General features: G+C 39.4%; 1 protein-coding gene across 1 annotated transcript in view; it reads left to right on the top strand.

Moving 5' to 3' along the window:
* The window catches only part of tgfbr3 (transforming growth factor, beta receptor III), an 81901-nt gene extending 69151 nt beyond the window's left edge, over window positions 1–12750 (top strand). Inside the window, exons 13-17 of the mRNA XM_079689120.1 lie at window positions 122–415; window positions 968–1094; window positions 4867–4905; window positions 5359–5466; window positions 8858–12750. Of these exons, the coding sequence (XP_079545246.1) occupies window positions 122–415; window positions 968–1094; window positions 4867–4905; window positions 5359–5466; window positions 8858–8976 (687 nt within the window). The 3' untranslated portion in view covers window positions 8977–12750. The remainder of the gene's footprint in view (window positions 1–121; window positions 416–967; window positions 1095–4866; window positions 4906–5358; window positions 5467–8857) is intronic.
* Window positions 12751–18033: the final 5283 nt, after the last annotated feature.

Raw genomic sequence — 18033 nt, 5'->3', positions numbered from 1 at the left:
CAAAGTGAAACAACTTCCCTGAACAATTATGACTTCAGTCTTACTAACATAAAGATGTTTGCTATTGCAATTTTATATGTATTTAATGATAAAGGATTTTCTTCTCTGTGGTGTTCCTCAGGTCACATCGGCCGCCACAGATCCGGAGCTGGGGTTCACCATCGTAACCTGCTTCATCTCTCCCAACTCCGACCCCACGGTGCCCTCAGACTACACCCTCATTGAGACAGTGTGCCCCACAGACGACTCCGTCACCTACTACCCTCAGAGGGGCTTCCCTGTCCCCCACACACAGGCAGAGAAGCAGAGTTTCAGCTTCACCTTCAACTCTCAGTTCAACCTGTCCCTGCTCTTCCTGCACTGCGATATGTCTCTGTGCTCCAAGAGTTCTCAGAGAAACCAAAGAATGCCTCCGGTATGCAGTCTTTACTTTCAAAATGACTTTTATACTTTTGCATCTTTTATTATTTGACAGCACAAGTCTCTCGAGAGTTTATTAGCGATGTTATTTTAGGAGATTTGAAGTTGGTGTAGTCGTGCCCCATCCTAAGTCTGGCTGACCCAAGCCTTTCACTATCAGGAAACATGAATCAAAGTGAGATTCGCCAAGTATCCAGCTGCAGAACCAAACAAACATCTGTCTTGATTTTCATCTTGATTTTTCTCTTACTGTTCTCGGTCCAATTTAGACAATCTCCTGCAAGCACGTTCCTCCACTTTATTTGCATTTAACAATAAAACAAATCAAAAAAACAATGAAAGAAGTGCAAGAATAAACAAAGTAGGAAAAAACGAGAATTTTGCAAGACTAATGTGTACATAATTCAGGAGAAGTTATAAAGTCAAATAGAGGTGAGCTAAACATAGAATGTAAAATGAAATGCTGTACAGTGACATACATGCACAGTTTGGGCTTTTCACTTTTAATTTATTAGTTTTAAGTTCAGATATTTTTTTGTCCACGTAGTGCTTACAACCGAGTGAAAGCTGCGATTCTCCTTCTGTGGAAAATATCCTGTCGATGGTAATGCACAGCAAGACGTCCACAAAGCCGCTGGTTGTGGTGGATGGATCTGGTCCGTCAGAAGAACCAGGTTAGTAAAGAGGGGATGACAATATAACCTTTCACACAAACGTAGACCTTATGCCATGGGCTCAACCTGTTCACCATTTATAAAAGTCTACAAAGCTCTCTCATTTTCCTTTTGGTTTTATCAGCACCACAAATGATAAGTGAAGCCCTGATTTTCCATTGTTTTGAGTGTTAAGTGTGGTTTGAAAACTGGAGTAAAGAGAGAATCAAGTCTGAGCGGTCCAATCCTCTGAGATTAGACCAAACCACAAAACCCTGAACATCACTTCCCCACCTCTGCTCATCATTACCAGCACTGTGCTGTGTGATTGTGTATGCAGTTGCGTAGGAATGCACATTTGCCGTGTTTACATTGACGTCTGCACACAAGAGTGTTGGGTGTGTGTACATACTAGCATGTGGTGGACTGCAGTAAAGGGGCGTGTGCAAACACAGAAGCCCAGTTCGGCTGCTCTGGACCGGTCCATGCTGAGGGAGGGGTGGAAAAAAAGGAGTCATACAGCACCAGTTGTTTTCACTTAGGACTTTCATTGTGGCCTCCGCCTTCCACTAGAGAGGGGGAGGAGTGTGAGGGGAGTGGAGGTCCAGCCAGACCCTAAAGGGCCCCTCCATCATCTCTTGTTTAGCCACTCTCCATTCACTCTCCTGGGCTGTGAGTGAGTTCAGCCCGCAAATGTGGGGGGGAGGCCTGAGGTAACCACGTTCACATTTAACTAATTATGACCTAAACTGAGATGGGGTGATATCATGAGTGCCCGATCTCTGGTGGTCAGCCAAAGCGTTTCAAATCAGCCTCCCTCTGAGCAATGACTTCAACCAGAGCCTGTGGTCAGTTTGAGTCAACTTCATTGACTCAAGTCTTTTATATAAACCACATCATTTTAATCAGTGTGAGCTAGAGCATGACTCATATATCAGCAAGGCCAATATTATACTTTTTAAGCCTAATGTGGATATAATAATAATAATAATAATAATAATAATAATAATAATACATAATATTTATATAGCACCTTTCACGAAACCCAAGGTCGCTTCACAAGTCGGGCAGAGGGGGGGGAGTAGGGGAAAAGAGGCAGACAGGTCAGGGGGGGGGGGGGCAAGCAAGTAGCGGAAAAATAAACCTATCAAACCAGCTATATAGTGGGGAAAGCCTTGGTACATATATTGTACTGTCTTATATTTAAGCTTATAAGCAACATGAAATTGCCATAGAGAAATAAAAAAGATTTAGAGTGTTAGTGGTAGTATAAAAGAGTGTGATAAACATACTTTGCCCAACAGAAGCAAAGACAAGCACTGGCAAATATGTTTGAAATGATTTGCTTCCGATTTACAATCACACATGATATTCATACAAACGTTGTATTAGGGGAAACCTGGGGGCTTAGACCATTTTGTGTCTTCTGTTATAACCAATCAAATGTTCAGTGTTGGGCCCTCATCATAAAGAATTGTATCTTATCTAAAGTGTAAGGTGTATGTCAGGTGGTGACAGTCATAGTAAATGGTAGGAGACTAAACAGTACTTTTTTCTAGCATGTAGGAGGAGGACAATTTGTAGCTTTAAGCAAACCGATTTGTCATGCTCCTGGCCCCACTGAAATATATGACCATTTATTTTCAAAATTGTTTAATTGTTTAAATTATTTATTTAAAAACAAAAACAAATGGATTGGCTCCAGCCTCTCAAATGTACTGATAATGCTAAACTACCATGGTTTATCATTATACCTTTGAGTGGTTAGACTTTTGCCGGACAGTACAAGCCATTTTAATATGACGACTTGGTCTTTTTTGACACTTTTGACCAATTAAGACAAAATAGGCTAATTGATAGTAAAAACAATTGTTGGATGTGGCCATACGCAAAACTATACAAATACAAGTATCGGCTTCAACAATCTGGTATCAGCCTGGCTGTAGCGTGAGGGGCCAGAGTTGTACAGAACATTCCTGAACTGAAATGAATGTAGGGTCGCGCAGAGATAAACAGTAGATGTGGTCATTTTTTGGCACAGAAGTCCAGTGTTAATGTTAGCAAGCTCCTGAAGAAATTGGTGATCAGAAACTTGTTGTTAAAGTATGAGTGAGTTAGCTGAGCTAGGGTGAGAAACATGCACAGCCACACCAACATCCAGCAGGTGCAGCAGGTTTATTTTCCATGGCACCGATTAAGTCAACACAAATATGCAATAAGCACAGTGAAAAGAAACCTATTTCAAAGAGCAGGTTTTATAACACAAAGGCATCTCTTATGCTACGAAGGCAAACAAAACAAGCAGCCTGGATCACTATATAAAACAACTGTATATCATCATTTCATTTAGTTGGGTGCTAATAGCCTCATAGACCAAGCTTATTACAGTAACAACGTTTTGAACTGTCGAGTCAACTGTACTGGGCTTTATAAATAAGAACATCCAATGTCAAGGGTCTTGCAGAAGAGGATATCAGTGGTTTCCGCGCTGTGTGAGGAGAGATCAGAGTCAAACAAAAACATTCTCTCTCATTCCATGGCAAGAAAACGTACATAAACAAATGACGTTTCTAGAGATAATAGAGGCCTCTTTCAACTCTGGCAGAGGAACATAAGTCATGATTTTAACTTCAGGGGTGCTGTGTGGTTCTGTTGAAATAGTCAGAAAAATGTAAGAACTGACAGGCGTCCAGAAGGGAATAGTTCCCCAAAGACATCAAGGCGTTATATGAAAGGATACATTGAGTTTCAGTTTAACCATGGGAGCTATAAGATGATAGTCATGTCAATTCTCCACATAAAAAATTAAATATGAGTCCAGTTTAAGTCCATTTATGCATTTATGCATTTTATTAAATCTGTCATCCAATACAGATCGTTCTGCACAGAAACCTTGCACACTGACTCTCATGCTTTTTATTTTTGTACATTCATAAAATAAGACAGAATGAAACAGCCAGGGTTGCATTTTAATAAAAGTCAAAGCCTGCTACAGTAGATGCTGAATTATTTACATGTGTGCAATGGTGCTATTCCCAATCAGGGTTCATTAATTAATAATGAAAAGTTATAATTTAGTTGCTTATTGCACAATCAATACTTTCATATTTTTCATAAATATTTTTCTTTGCCATGATCTGTGATATAAAACTGTAATGCGATCTCTTGCCACAATCAGACACTATTTTGGATGATTCTGTTTTGATATCTCTGACTCTGGGTGGTCAAATAACTCTTTAAATGCTTTTGAGCGATGAAAAGTACATATCCAAAAACTTTGATGATGAATGAAACTTTCTTAGTCAGTTTGTAAAAGTGATTATATTTAAATCTAGGTTGGAGGTTGGCAGAGAGGACGTCCTCTGGCCATCGTCCCCTCTGACATTAAAGTGCTCTCTGATGACCTGTCATCATTCATTATGCAAAAGGAAAACTCAAAGGTGTTCTTTCCAAGAATAGCGTGCATTGTGCCTGAGTCTTGGACGTGCACCAGGCTCGCCTCTTTAGATTACAAAGAGCCTTTGTGTTGTTTGTTAAGACATCATTATGAGGGCTTGAAATACAGTGTTCAGAGTCAGTAGGTTCATCAGCTGATAGTATGGCTGCTCTCTTCCTGGTTCAGGTTTCTGAGTCACATTCCTCAGAGAATTGCTTATCAACTCAGGGCAGTATCAGTAATGTTCTGGTCCTCTGGCCTGGAGCTGACAGCTGACCTTCTGAACGATTCACTATGTATGAATGTGATGCGCGTACGTGATAATGACACATACTTTCATTTTTATTTTTGTCGTAGTTCCTCCTTCTGGAACACCACCGTATCCTGATGATGATAGTAAGTCATTTCAAGTTTCAAGATGTATTATTCTCTTCTATTTATATTAACATGTATGTGAATTATATGGAGCCCTTAAGTATTACATAAATAAATGAGACTTGAAAATGAATAATTAAATAAATACATCTGGCTTACATAAACCAATAAGATATATATTTCCTGATTTTATGTAATTGTTATGCACAGTGTATGTACAGTACATAACTATGACTATTTAAAAACATTTTTCATTTTTTTTATATATTTATATGAGTTATTGGAGAGTGCTTCCAAACCAAAAACAATTTTTGTGTTTAACATCACAATGACAATAAGCGCCTTATCCTAAATGATGTATACATTTAATTACATTTGATGATTGTCTTACAATTTATTGATATAAATACTTATTATTATGTATATTTTAATGTGTTATTCCAAGTTATGAACGGTGTGCTCTTCTGTTTGCAGACACGCTATATGTGCTGGACACCCCCACAGTGGTGGGGATCGCCTTCGCAGCCTTCGTGATTGGGGCTCTGTTGACCGGAGCCCTGTGGTTTATCTACTCACACACAGGTAGGTCCTTTACCTGCTGCTCCCCGGCCCCGCTCACCTCTCTACACTAATGAAAAGATAAGACGCTAAAGAATGCTCCAGTGTCCGGGTGCCAGAAATGTGCCGCTGGGAATGCCAAACATCCTGCTGCTGACAGAGGCCGGTTCACAATAACAGATTGACTCCTCTACTGTAAATATATCCTGTTGGTCAGCAGCGAGGGCTCTTCTCTTTCCTGCCATTGCATGTTTTGGGAGCTGCGGGGTGGTCAACGAATACTCTCAGTACAATGGCTGGGACGAGTTGGAAACCCCCGTTGTTGGGTTTAGTGGCCCTCACAGGAAAAGGACACACAATCTGTCCATTAGATGCCAAGAGCTTCCCCATCGTCCCCAGCCTGCCGACCCCTGCTGACCCCCGGGAGGAAGTGCGCTCCCAGCAGCTCTCTGGAGTTCACCGTTGCACAGAGCTGCCCTGTTCTCATTGGCTTTGCTGCTTGACTGGTGATCAGCCATGCCATTGACCTGCTGGCCCTGCGGCTGATGTGTTCACCATGGACGTCTTTTATAAAGGGGTCAGGGTGTTCTCAGAAAATACAACGTGTTTGAGTTTACGCATAGAACAAAAGCTTACAGTTGGACAGATTAAATGGATTAGTAAATCATCCAAAGATCCGGACACATTGTCAGAACTATTACAAACTGTTCCACTCATTCTAAATCTTTTGTTTACTGAACAGGATTTCGTGTAGCATAAAAAAGATCAGATGTCAGATTTCAGTGGCCTTATCTTTATCACAACATTGATATTGGCTCCTCTTTAGAAAGCCACTTGACTAAAGTTTGATGGGTTTCCAAGAGACTCTTATTAGATGGTTTTCCAACGATATAAGAAGTAAGCATGGAGAGAGAAACAGGTGTTAGGATAGTAATTCTGGAAAGAGTTTTACAATATGTTCTTGCTGATGTTATTAAAATAGGCTTTAGCGGGGCATGTAAAGCTGTCTTTGCTGAAATTACCTTACAAGGCAATATTGGCAGTTCCTTATAAACCCCAAGTATGTAGATCCCCTAAGAAACCACCAACATATCAGTTCAGGGTGTATTTTAAACTTGTGTAAAGAAGGATGGAACATGAAAAGAGATGTGGGTCTATCCCCTCAGGGTCTGAGGACAACATTTCTTGAGAAATAAACTTATTTTGAAGTTACTACTCATTGGCATTACATTAAAGGTTTTTTATCCATTGCAGTTTTACTCCATATAGGGCAATCCAAAGTGTCTCTAAGAACCCTTAATGTATGATCTGACATCCTGCTCATTATGTTGGCACATTCAACATGCATTCTGCCAGGGCTGCAGTCATGTCCGTTGAGAGATCTGCTCTCTACCTCTGCTCACTATTTGAAACCACATACACAAAAGATTTTAGAAATAATTGCATCGAAGAGTACCAATGGTAAATGTCACCTCCAAAAATCAGGGTTTAGAAATATGTTATTAAATACTATTTGGCTATGAATACAACTGAAAGGCCGCAAACATTAGTGACAGCAAGAAATGTACGACTAGGAAACATGCTTTTTGAAGCATGGCTTTAACAAAGTTTCATTATGTATTAGTAGCTAGTTTGTGTGTTTTTTAAAGTGAGATCCCCTTCATGGTGAAACTATAGCTTGGAATGTCATGAAATGTTGTCCCGCCATTCATGTCTCCAAAAGAAGGATTCTTGTGCCTTTGGCGATCCTCTGACCTTTCCTCTACTGACCTTTCCTCACTGAGAAGTTCGTTTTGTGTGTTATTCCTTGACAGCTGTCAGATGACATCGCCTTAACCTTTGTTTGATACATTCATGTTCCATTTAGTATTAATTGTCACTTTTAATCCAGTGCCATCATCAGATAAAAATTGTTATCTGATCACTGTTTCAATGGTGAATGGTAAATGGATTGTACTTATATAGCACTGTATCCAGTCTTTACGGCCCCTCAAAGCGCTATTACTATTACAAGTCATCATTCCCCCCTCCCCCATACAGAGCAGTGCCACTTTCACATTCACAAACATTCATACACCGCTGGCCATGCCATCGGGAGCAACTCTGGGTTAAGTATCTTGTCCAAGGATACATCGACATGTTGATCTGGTCCCAGGTCTTGATTTAGACATTTTAGGTTCAGAGGCAAATTGCCCCTTGAGTCAGAGTTTTTATACACAATACGTTTCTGTGACATAAAAACAGCCTTTATCTCTCCTCTCACCAAGATAATATTGGACCTTGGAATTTACATTTCCTTACAGATGAGGGGAATCCAAGCTTCTTTGTTTTCAAGAGCTCTTGGTCCTGCGAGGGAAAGACCTCTGGCAGCTCTGCTCTGGTAAACATTAGCAGAACTAAGGGGCCCCAAAGAGGGAGCGGGATGCACGACCGCCAGTGGACCCATATATTCTTATAGTCACACTCAAATGTAGGTAAAAACAAGACTATCGATGGGAAAACCTTTATCTTAGAGAAACATTCTCTATGTATTAGGGCGAAATAAATCTAGGAAACAAACAAGGGAAAGACTTCACTAACACGTACGTGTGTGCCAAATACTCAAATGAAACCCAGACTTGGCTGTACTTCCAAAGCTGTTCATTGTCTGTCAGAGACATTTTTTGTAAACAAATGTAAACACTTTTATTTTCCCTCTTCATTTAAAGCGCTGGATCCCAAGAGTCTACAAAATGAAATGCTTATTTAGTCATAGAACAATAAACCAGTCAGTGGTTTGAGCTCCAGTCAGTAGGTCCTGTCCTGTGTTTGTTCTGCTGTATCTACTAAAGCTAGGCTAATTGAATCCAGATCACCAAAGAAATGAATTCCATGAACAGGAATCCTCCTTTTCTCTTTGTCTCCCAAATGTCATCTGACAGATAGGATGTGACTGGTTGTTTCTGGGCGCTCTGAGGTGACATTTTGTGGGTCCAAGCAGTTGAAAACACTTTGTAAATCTGTAGCAGATTGTGCTTGAAGATGGTAAAAGTTAGCACAGATCAAATCCAGAGTTCTTCTTGCAGTTTTTAGCCAAGGTCTTTGTACTGAAACTGGATCCTTTTTTGCTCATGATTGAGTGAAAATGTGTGATGGCTAGTCACAAAACGTCATGATAAAGAATTGTATTTGATATAAAGTGTAAGATTTATGTCAGGTGGTGACAGTCATAGTAAACGGTAGGAGATTAAAAAGTACTTTTTTCTTTAAAGAGGTACAATGAAGGTTCCAGCATGTACTGTAGGAGGAGGACAATTTGTAGCTTTAAGCAAACCGATTTGTCATGCTCCTTTCTGTAATATATATGAAATAAATTCTACATCCCTTTGGTCCTCACCCCTCCTCACCCCCTCTCCTGCTCTCTCCCCCTGTGTAGGTGAGACAGCTGGCAGGCAGCAGGTCCAGAAGCCCCTCCCGGCCTCAGAGAACAGCAGCCCGGGCCACAGTGTGGGCAGCACTCAGAGCACGCCCTGCTCCAGCAGCAGCACGGCGTAGCCCCGACCCGGACCCCTGCCCGGACCCCTGCCCGGACCCCAAGGTTCACAGGGACCGCTTTGTTCTACTCCTTCCATGAAAGGAATTATTACGGGAATGTAAAAGGTCACACAAAAACACACAAAAACACCTTTGGTCCTGTAAATTCCTTTTGTGCCAGAGTAATAAACTGTCCTGGTGTTACTGCTGTGTAAAAGTAGTGAGCTTGGCAGCCTCAACTCATATTTAGTACAGGAAAATACGTTTATGCAAGGCATTTCATTCCAATCCTAATGCTGTTTTTTTCTGAGCAAAAGCCTTTTGTTTTGGTCTTAAATGGTGAGATGTAGGCTGTCTGTAATGAGCAGGTGTACTGCGACAGCAAGGAAAGCAACCGGGCTGCAGTGATGTCAGTATTAATACGTGAGATGTTAATGGCTGGACTGTTACACTTCACAACACGCAACCTTAAAGGTGGCGAAGCAACCACTATTAACATGCGGACAAAAGTGCAGTATGACATAAGTCGCCATCTTGACCGAGAGATGGCTTTTAAAAATGCAAGATAGATATTGAATGTATGCAGAAGAGTATTCGCCAACAAATGTGAAAGAACAATGTGAAAGACATGCTGATAGAATGCCAAATTTTGTAATAATTCTTCCCTTATAATGGATTTATACACGTAGGTTGGCAAAAGAAATGTCACCAGTGCCTTTTTCTATGTGGTAATAGTACTGCATTTCAGTTGAGTCCATTCTTTTGCAGAGTTTCACAGGGGCATTATGGGTTCCCTTTTTTTGGTCATTGTTAATGGAATAGTTTCACATTTTGGGAATCCCTTTCTTTGCTTGCCATCCAAAAGTTAGACCCTCGGTCTCCTAAAAGTTACATTACCATATGATATGTCAAATACGTTTCGATGTAAATGAATTTGTTCTCTCGTTCTTCGTTTGGGTTCGACGTAGCGTAATCATGTTTCAAATGAAAGTCTGCGTAGAGTTCTGTGGGTAAATAGGTCAAACGAACTACTTACTACTGCTAAACCAAAAGTCAAATGTTCATTTTAACTTACGTATTCAGTAGGTTTATTGAGGTCATGTAGGTCACTTTTCTAGGTAAATTAAATTCGAACCATTATCCTTTACTTTAAATATCCAAGTAGTTTTGATTGCTACTTTTGTTTAAACTCACAATAATTCCCGGTGTATAAAAAAATACAAAATGCAGTTTTCTTGTATGGCAGCGTGACCTTTAGGAGACAGGCTCAGAAGATATTTACCACTCTCATGTCTGTGCTTTCAATTCTGCATAACATAGCATAGCTCCCAAAATGCTAAACTATTCTCTAAGGACCTGTATATTTGTGTAAATATTGTAAATACTCTCAAATGTTAGGCGGTTAAGAGTGTGTGCAAATTCTGTTCTTGTACTTTAAGATTAGACCAGTTTATCAGTTACAAGTTAATACCATTTATCATTTTAAAAGTGATAAAAGAAGAATCATGATGTTACAAATTAGGACCCCGTCCATTTCCCCACGGACCCTTTTGAGGACTGTTTACATTCACAAACACAGGAAATCCTCACAATTGCGAAACGGTATGAAGTGAAATATTTGGCTTTTTTTTTTGATAAATAATGAAAAGATAAATCCAGTGAATGTTTCTCAGCGTATCAGACAGTTAGAGCAGATGTTTGACACTATACAGCCACAGTGTGCAGTGTAGATCTCTTATCTCGGCCCTGACTGTTATATAAGCTGCAGCTCATTGTTATGGACATATCTTTTATTTTCTTATTTTTTTTAAAGTGCATCACCCGACTGCCCCCCCCCCCCCCACCTCCACCTCAGAATAATATGAATGTTTGCTGTGGTGCCTTCCTCTAACCTGGATGTGTTTCTCAGAGTGTGTGTGGGCCCTTTGAGCTCCAGAACCATGACAAGAAAAACAGAATGTATATTATCTCAAAGCTTTTTATCTTATGTAAACATGTGTAAAGCTTTCTACAGAGGGAACAGAGTCTACATATATATTTGTGTATAAAATTATATTTTGGAATATATTTACCAAGAGCAACCTATTGTCTTGTATGTGTGTTAATGTACTGTGAACTGTGGATATGCTAATACAATACACACGTGTGTGTGACGGGATTTATTCATAGAGGCCTCATGGCACGGCTTTCTGACACTTTAACTGATGACAATTAAATATGGAGATACAAAATGATTCACCTTTTTAAAATCTATTTGATATATAGAGTATAAAACAAGTATACTCTTTGATACAAACTAACTTTGACATCATATTTATTGAGATTTGAAGCTATTGTAAGTCATTGTTGATTGTGTCATAACACATGTGAATGTGTAATGTGTGTGTATATATTAAGAGAGAATGGAGGGTGGAAAAAACCCAACTATCTGTTTTTTTGTTTCTGGAAACTCAACTGTTTTTCAAAACACTTTCTTGAGTAGTTGAGCCTCTTGGGAACAATAGAGCTTGTTTGTGTTAGCAGACATGTTGCCAGGTGTGTGCCTAACCTTCAGTTCCTCAGTAAATAAACAGCATGAGATGTGGTGCTGTGAACACCCCCATGTCCTGCAGAGAGGGAAGCCTACGATCAGCGCTCATTGTGGGATCTCTGCTTTCTGACATTCCTTTAGTTTTGAGGTTCTCTTATCTACTGTCCATCTCCCATGAGTAATTACCCCCCCCGCGCTAACTCCAGCTGTTAAGTGGCCGAGCGTCATGTTGTGTCCTGGATCTAACCTTCTCAATTCAGATCATTTTGGAATATTCAATCAAACTGATCATACAGTTCATGAGATTTATTCAAAAATATAAACATGCCCTCATGCTTACTGCCTCAGTGCCTCGTCTCCTTTAAATGATGTTAACCTCAAACGAAACTGAAATCTAAAATATGCTTTGAGGGAAACTTATTTCACGTATCGCAAATAAGACGTAATTTAATATTACGTATGCAATTTAACTTACATTACGCACTTACTACAACATACTGATGACGTCTGCATTGACTTATTTCAACTTAGATACGCATTTCAACTTGTATAACATCCTTAACTTGGGCAAATAACCTTTGTTACGGAGCAAACTCATTCTGACCTATAACATGATCTTTTACCAAAACCTAACCATGTTTTATGTTTCACTTCACAACGTTAAGCATGTGTTTAAAACTGCCACTATAATCCGGGGGAAAACATATTTACCTTGAAAGTAAATGAAAATACAGTTGAGTTGTAGTCAGGCGTCATTTTTAGGAGACAAGGGGGCAATATGACATAATGATGCTGTATCAGATCAAATAGGCGTTATTATGGAAGCAAAAGATGCCTTTCCTATAGGACTTATAGTTACTGCTGAACAACAGCTGTAAGTGGAGCACAAATCCACCATCTAGTAATTGATTGTATTTTGTAACCATTTGACTACCTCATGTTTTTCTATGAATGTGTACTTTGTGTTCTTCGTGTGTGATGTCATGTGTGTGAATGTTTCGTGCTTATTTTTGAACTCAACAATAGTTAAATAGATGAAACTGCAGTTGAATGGTTCGGGCCCCTTTGTGGTTTTACTGCAGTTTTATTTCTCAAACCATGAAGAGTTTGATCTTTCCCATGATGCCAAAATTGCCTTTTTTTGGGCGTTAGTAAAAATGTGTAAATATTTTCATGGTTTTATTTTGTTTTTTAATTTTTATAATCTGTAAATAAGCATGACATCTGTATACCCATTATGTCCAATAAATGTTCATAACAATGAACCAGACTGCTGTTTGATGGTTCCTCGTCAGTGTGTGAGGGTGCTGTGTAACTGATGTGTAATGATGATGTGTTGGGCCTGAAGTCATGACTCCTCTGGTGAGATCAAAGCGTGATACAGACCATGTGGCTGGAACCTTTGGGGGTTCCTTACCCCCCCCCCCCCCCGCGCTCAAGAACAGCACTCTCTCCATCTTTGTTTTTGATTAGAGCTCCTTTGGGACCGCTAAAGGTAGCGTGCCTGGCACACTGAAGAAAATGAACCGTTGATTTTAATAAATGTATTATGCCAACAGAAATATTAATAAGATGTTTTTATTTAAATGTATAAGACAACAGAACGATGTGAATTTAGAAAATAAGAAACCAAGATATTTAGGATCAGAAAGGATTGTATTGATAGGAAAAGCTGCCTTTCACTCAGCATATCCAGGCAGCAGCCTACACACCAACACTGAAACACATGAGCACACACTACAGTTTAAAAAACAGGAATAAAATCTGAGCTGACAGAAATGCTCCGTTTTAGTTTCATAAACACAGTTCAGCTCACACACACTATTTGATGAATATATGGATTCACACTTAAAGTATTATCCTACAGAACAGTACAGTTTAAAGAGAAGAGATAACATCTGATCCTTTACAACAAACACTATATGATCTTTTTAGATTTACTCAAACTGTAATCCTGATAGTAATCCCCATATTTCAGAAATGCAGTAATCTAATTAAATCTTTTTTTAATGTAACTAAGAGAAAATAGATGCCTTTTTTCTGCTGTATCCTGATTACGTTATCCCGTTTGAAGTAATCCATTACTCCCCAGGCCTGGGTACAGTACAGAGCAAGGGGCCACTTTTCATGCTAGCTCAGCTTTGGGTTGGCCCCTAAAGCCTCTGTGATGTCACATGTCTCTTTTCCCACACCATCATGCTGCGATGCTCTCATCCATCTAATGACTCATATTGATTTTCAAATCATAGACACACTGTAGATCCTGATGTCATTTTTTACACTCCCAGCGTTCCCCCATGGGTACCTGGAACACACAATTGTTGTTTGGCTTTTACACTCTTGCATTTAATCCGTTTAGTCACTGATTGAGCGTCCCCCAGACAATATGCATGATAAATCCAGGATCAAATTAAAGGGAACTTTTGTTTTAGGCTGGGCTAATTCAGACCAGACCTTTGCTCCTAAACATGATTACTTGAATTAAGTTAAGTCAGACGTTCTGGAACGTTCTGGCTGGTTTACAACATCAGAGGGGGGGTGCACATTAACAGGCTGTGTGTACCTTTCCCTCACAGCAACATCTTCCTGTCCCACGGCCCATCACAAAAAAAAGAAAAGAAAGAAGAACGTCCTGTGATGAGCGTGAGCCAGAGAGACAGGCTGAGGATGGCGCTTTGCACAATCACATTAGCTAAAAGAGTAAAAAACAGACCTTTCACACATATCTTAGAAACCAAATACTTGCAGAGATACTAGACGTGTTTCCGTTCAAGAGTCAGGTAAACTTTCAACATTTTTGGGAGACAGAAATGTGAATTAGGCTCATTTGCATCAACTGCTTCAAAGTGAATAATATTAGATGTTGTGTAGTGTTTAGCTTCATCAGAAATTGGCAGTATGAGCTGCTATGTTTTACACATGGCTGAAAAAGAATAGAACAATAATCAAACTAATTGCAAAACAAGCGGAAACTGAAACAAGTGTAACTCGAGAGAAACACATTCAAACCATCAGAATGAAGAATTAAAAGCAGCTTTATGTGTCTTTTCATCAATCATTTGGAATATGTCATCAGTTCAGCGCGCCTCATATTCCTCTCATTTCAGTTTGAATATGGAGAACATATTAAAGTCGCATTGTGTAATGCATCGACACACGCTCCAATCAAAACCACTGCAGCATTTCATCATTCCTTTCTGCAATGCATTGTTTTCCTTGGATTATATGTTTGCCATTCCAAATGATGTTTGACTTGAATTATTCGGCTGCATGAGGAACACTGTTTTATTGAGTTGAACAATTCTTGTGGACTGTAAATGGACATTTATGCAAGCAGAGTGATCTTATAATAAAATGTAGTGAGGTTTCCTGGTAGTGTTTCTCCTTTTGTATAATTTAACCACGCTGAGGAAAACATTAACATAAACACAGGTTAATGCCTCAAAAGTAAATATCAGACCCACTTTTCCCAAGCCACATCATCTTGGAGAATGTTGTATCTGTTTCTACAACACAGAGTGTAAAGGTTAGTCACAATGTTTCACAATGTGAAATTTACATCGACCAACTTTCTCAAACACCCTAGCTTACTAGTTGTTATGAAGCTAAACATGTTGTTAGCTGTAATGTATATATCTAATACTAGCAAAATAAAAAGTAATTAAATTAGACCGCAACCATTTAGGAGACAGAACGTCTAAACCTCAAGGCCCGGAGGCCAAATCCGGCCCGTGACTTCATGTTATGCGGCCCAACAAGAGCTTGCAAAGAATATAATAATGTTTATTATACGGTTACATGCTGATTTACAGAAGCCCACAAACTTGTCCCACAATGCATCTCAAATTTGACTTATTTCTCAGAATTTGACTTTTCTTTCTTCAAAATAATCCTTTTTCTTAGAATGTGACTTTTTTTCAGAATTTGACTTTTTTTCAAAATGTTACTTTTTTTTAATTTCACTTCTTTTTTTTCACTTCTTATTTTATTTTTTACTTCTTTCTTTTTAATGTGACTTATTCCTCAGAATTTGAATTTTGTATCTTCAAAATATGCCTTTTTCTTAGAATGTGACTTTTTTTCAAAATGTTACTTTTTTTTAAAAAATGTTTTCTTTTTTTGACTTCTTTTTTTGGTGACTTTTTTTCCAGAATGTGGCTTTTCTTTTCAAATCATTTTCTGACATTCTCACTGAAGAGACTCACAATTATTTGCCCTAGACTTCTGCTCTCAGACGTAGTTAATTATAAAGTTATTACCCTATCCGATAATAATCCAATGCAGAGGCAATCATGTTATATATAATACATTGTTTAAAATATATATAAATGTATATTTATATAGTTTTGAAGTTACAACCGGCCCTTTGAGTGCAACCATAGTGCTAATGTGGCCCGAGATGAAATTGAGTTTGACACCTCTGGTCTACACCATTCTGTACCATTTGTTTTTATTGTAATACGCTATCTTCAGTTATAAAAAACCAAGCCGCCAGGAAGACATTGAAGCAAATGTTCATAGTGGATAAATGGGGGTACTACAACTTGTTGGAATATCATTGATCGCAAAAATAATTGTTCCGTTTGACTTAAATTGGGAAAGAGTAGTCTGTAAATAAGGCTATAATTTTGAGCTAACTATGAACACTTGAAAAGCCCTTATTCAAATCACTGGGTCCTAATCTTGTAAAATCAGTTATTTTAGGGTTCCATTCAGTTGACTCAGCTGGGACTGGACATGACGGAGCGTAGAAAGGCCAAGTGCACATGCTCTCTAGGCCCCGGTTGATCCGTATATTAGTGTACTCAAAAGTCAGGCAATTTGATTTGCACCACTGATCAACGGGCACCGCCTCCATCGTTGTATCCAGTTATGAGCAAAAGACATTTTAGAAAATGTTTATACTGTATGTGGGCTACTTGTTATGTATTGGACCCTTTAAACTGGCTAGTGGATTGCCGGAGCTGTATTAGATTAACATTAACATGCTTATTGTAGTTGTAAGTCCTGAAGCACCATCCTTGATGGAGCATATGTGTGGGCTGGACCTGTATTTTACAGGAAAGGAGTGAGCAGAGGGTAGAGTTGTCGATTCTTGTTCTGTTTTCTGTGACAATCTTCCTCACCCTCTCAGACTTTCAGTTGCGCGCGCTACTAAGAGACGCGCTACTATGGAAACCAAACAATGGTGTAACTGTATTAAAGTCAGAGTGGAAACAGTCCTGAGTAAATCTGATTTTGTCAGAAATCGGGAGAAATGTGGGAGAATTATGACCCCGGGAGGAAACCGGGAGAGGGCAATGAAATTGTTAGGTTATTGTTGTAATTATAAAATTCTGCCTATATCGCACGCATTGCACCTTTAACCAATTAACTTGCTTTATTGCTCACGTAAGCTTCCTCTCCTGTTTTTTTGTCTCCTTTTTAGCCATGCAGAAACTATAGCCCCCTGAATGCTAACTTTAGCCTCCCACAGAGCTGGTTCTAATGTATGCTGCACCAAAATATGACTCTGCTATCTTTCATATTGCTGCCAGAATCCATAAAACAGTCTCATTCTGCTGAATTGCAAACTCTGTTTTCATTGTGGCACATGGGTACAGCATGTGTGTATTTTTTTAGACATCTGAGGCCCTCGTACTTATTGCTGGAAAAGAAAAGAGGAAAGAAAAAAAAACACCGTAGCCTAAAATGACATTACTCATAATGAAAAAGCTCAATCGTAACTAGCTTTCTACCACAAACATCTCCCACTCAGTTAATGTTAGCGTCTCCATTTCTCTGCACCCCTTTTTTCTTCATCTCTTTTGCATGCACATGTGCAAAATCCATGTCCATGTACACACGCTGACACACTAACATGCACTTAATTATTGACTGATTTGCTGCCAAAGCCACAAATATAAACTGAAAACAAAAACCAACTGGAGAAATGTACCCAGCATTCAGTCTGTCTGGACTGTTTGGACAGAGTGTCTTATTTGAGTAGCTGTTTATATATCTGCTTCTCTAATGGAGGACTTCAGGCTCCACTCGTGGAAGTTAAGGCTGAAAGCTTCCAACCATTCATTCTATCTTATAGATTCATGACCTCCATTTCCTCCTCCTTCATGCAGATCCACGTTGTGTTTCCACCTGGCCACATCCACCTCCACAGCAGTGGTGTGATGCAGCTTCCTGTCAGAGTAACTGTAATCTGAGGTGGTTGATGGCAGTTTATGCTTCTGCCCGTGTGGTTAAACTCGTAACTTTTTAGGAGGAGCATAGCGGAACACATGGCCTGTGCAGACACATCGTTCATTTACACTCCAGTGACTTGTGGCCTCAACCCCCAAAGTGTCTCCAACCACAAGGATGGGGTTTCTCATTCATATATTTAACAGATAAACACATTGGACCCTGTATTTTGTTGCTTTCATTTTCATGTCAGTGGCTGTACATGAGCTGACACATTTGTGACTCATTTTTGTTTTTGACCCACATAGTTTCATCTTGAGTGAGGCTGTAAGCATTCTGAGTGACTGGATTCATAAGCAGGAGGACGGCCG

The sequence above is a fragment of the Notothenia rossii genome, assembly GCF_949606895.1.
Source record: "Notothenia rossii genome assembly, chromosome: 1".
Taxonomy (NCBI): Eukaryota; Metazoa; Chordata; class Actinopteri; order Perciformes; family Nototheniidae; genus Notothenia; species Notothenia rossii.
Note: the sequence above shows the minus strand (reverse complement) of the source record. Positions and strands in the feature narration are given on the sequence as shown.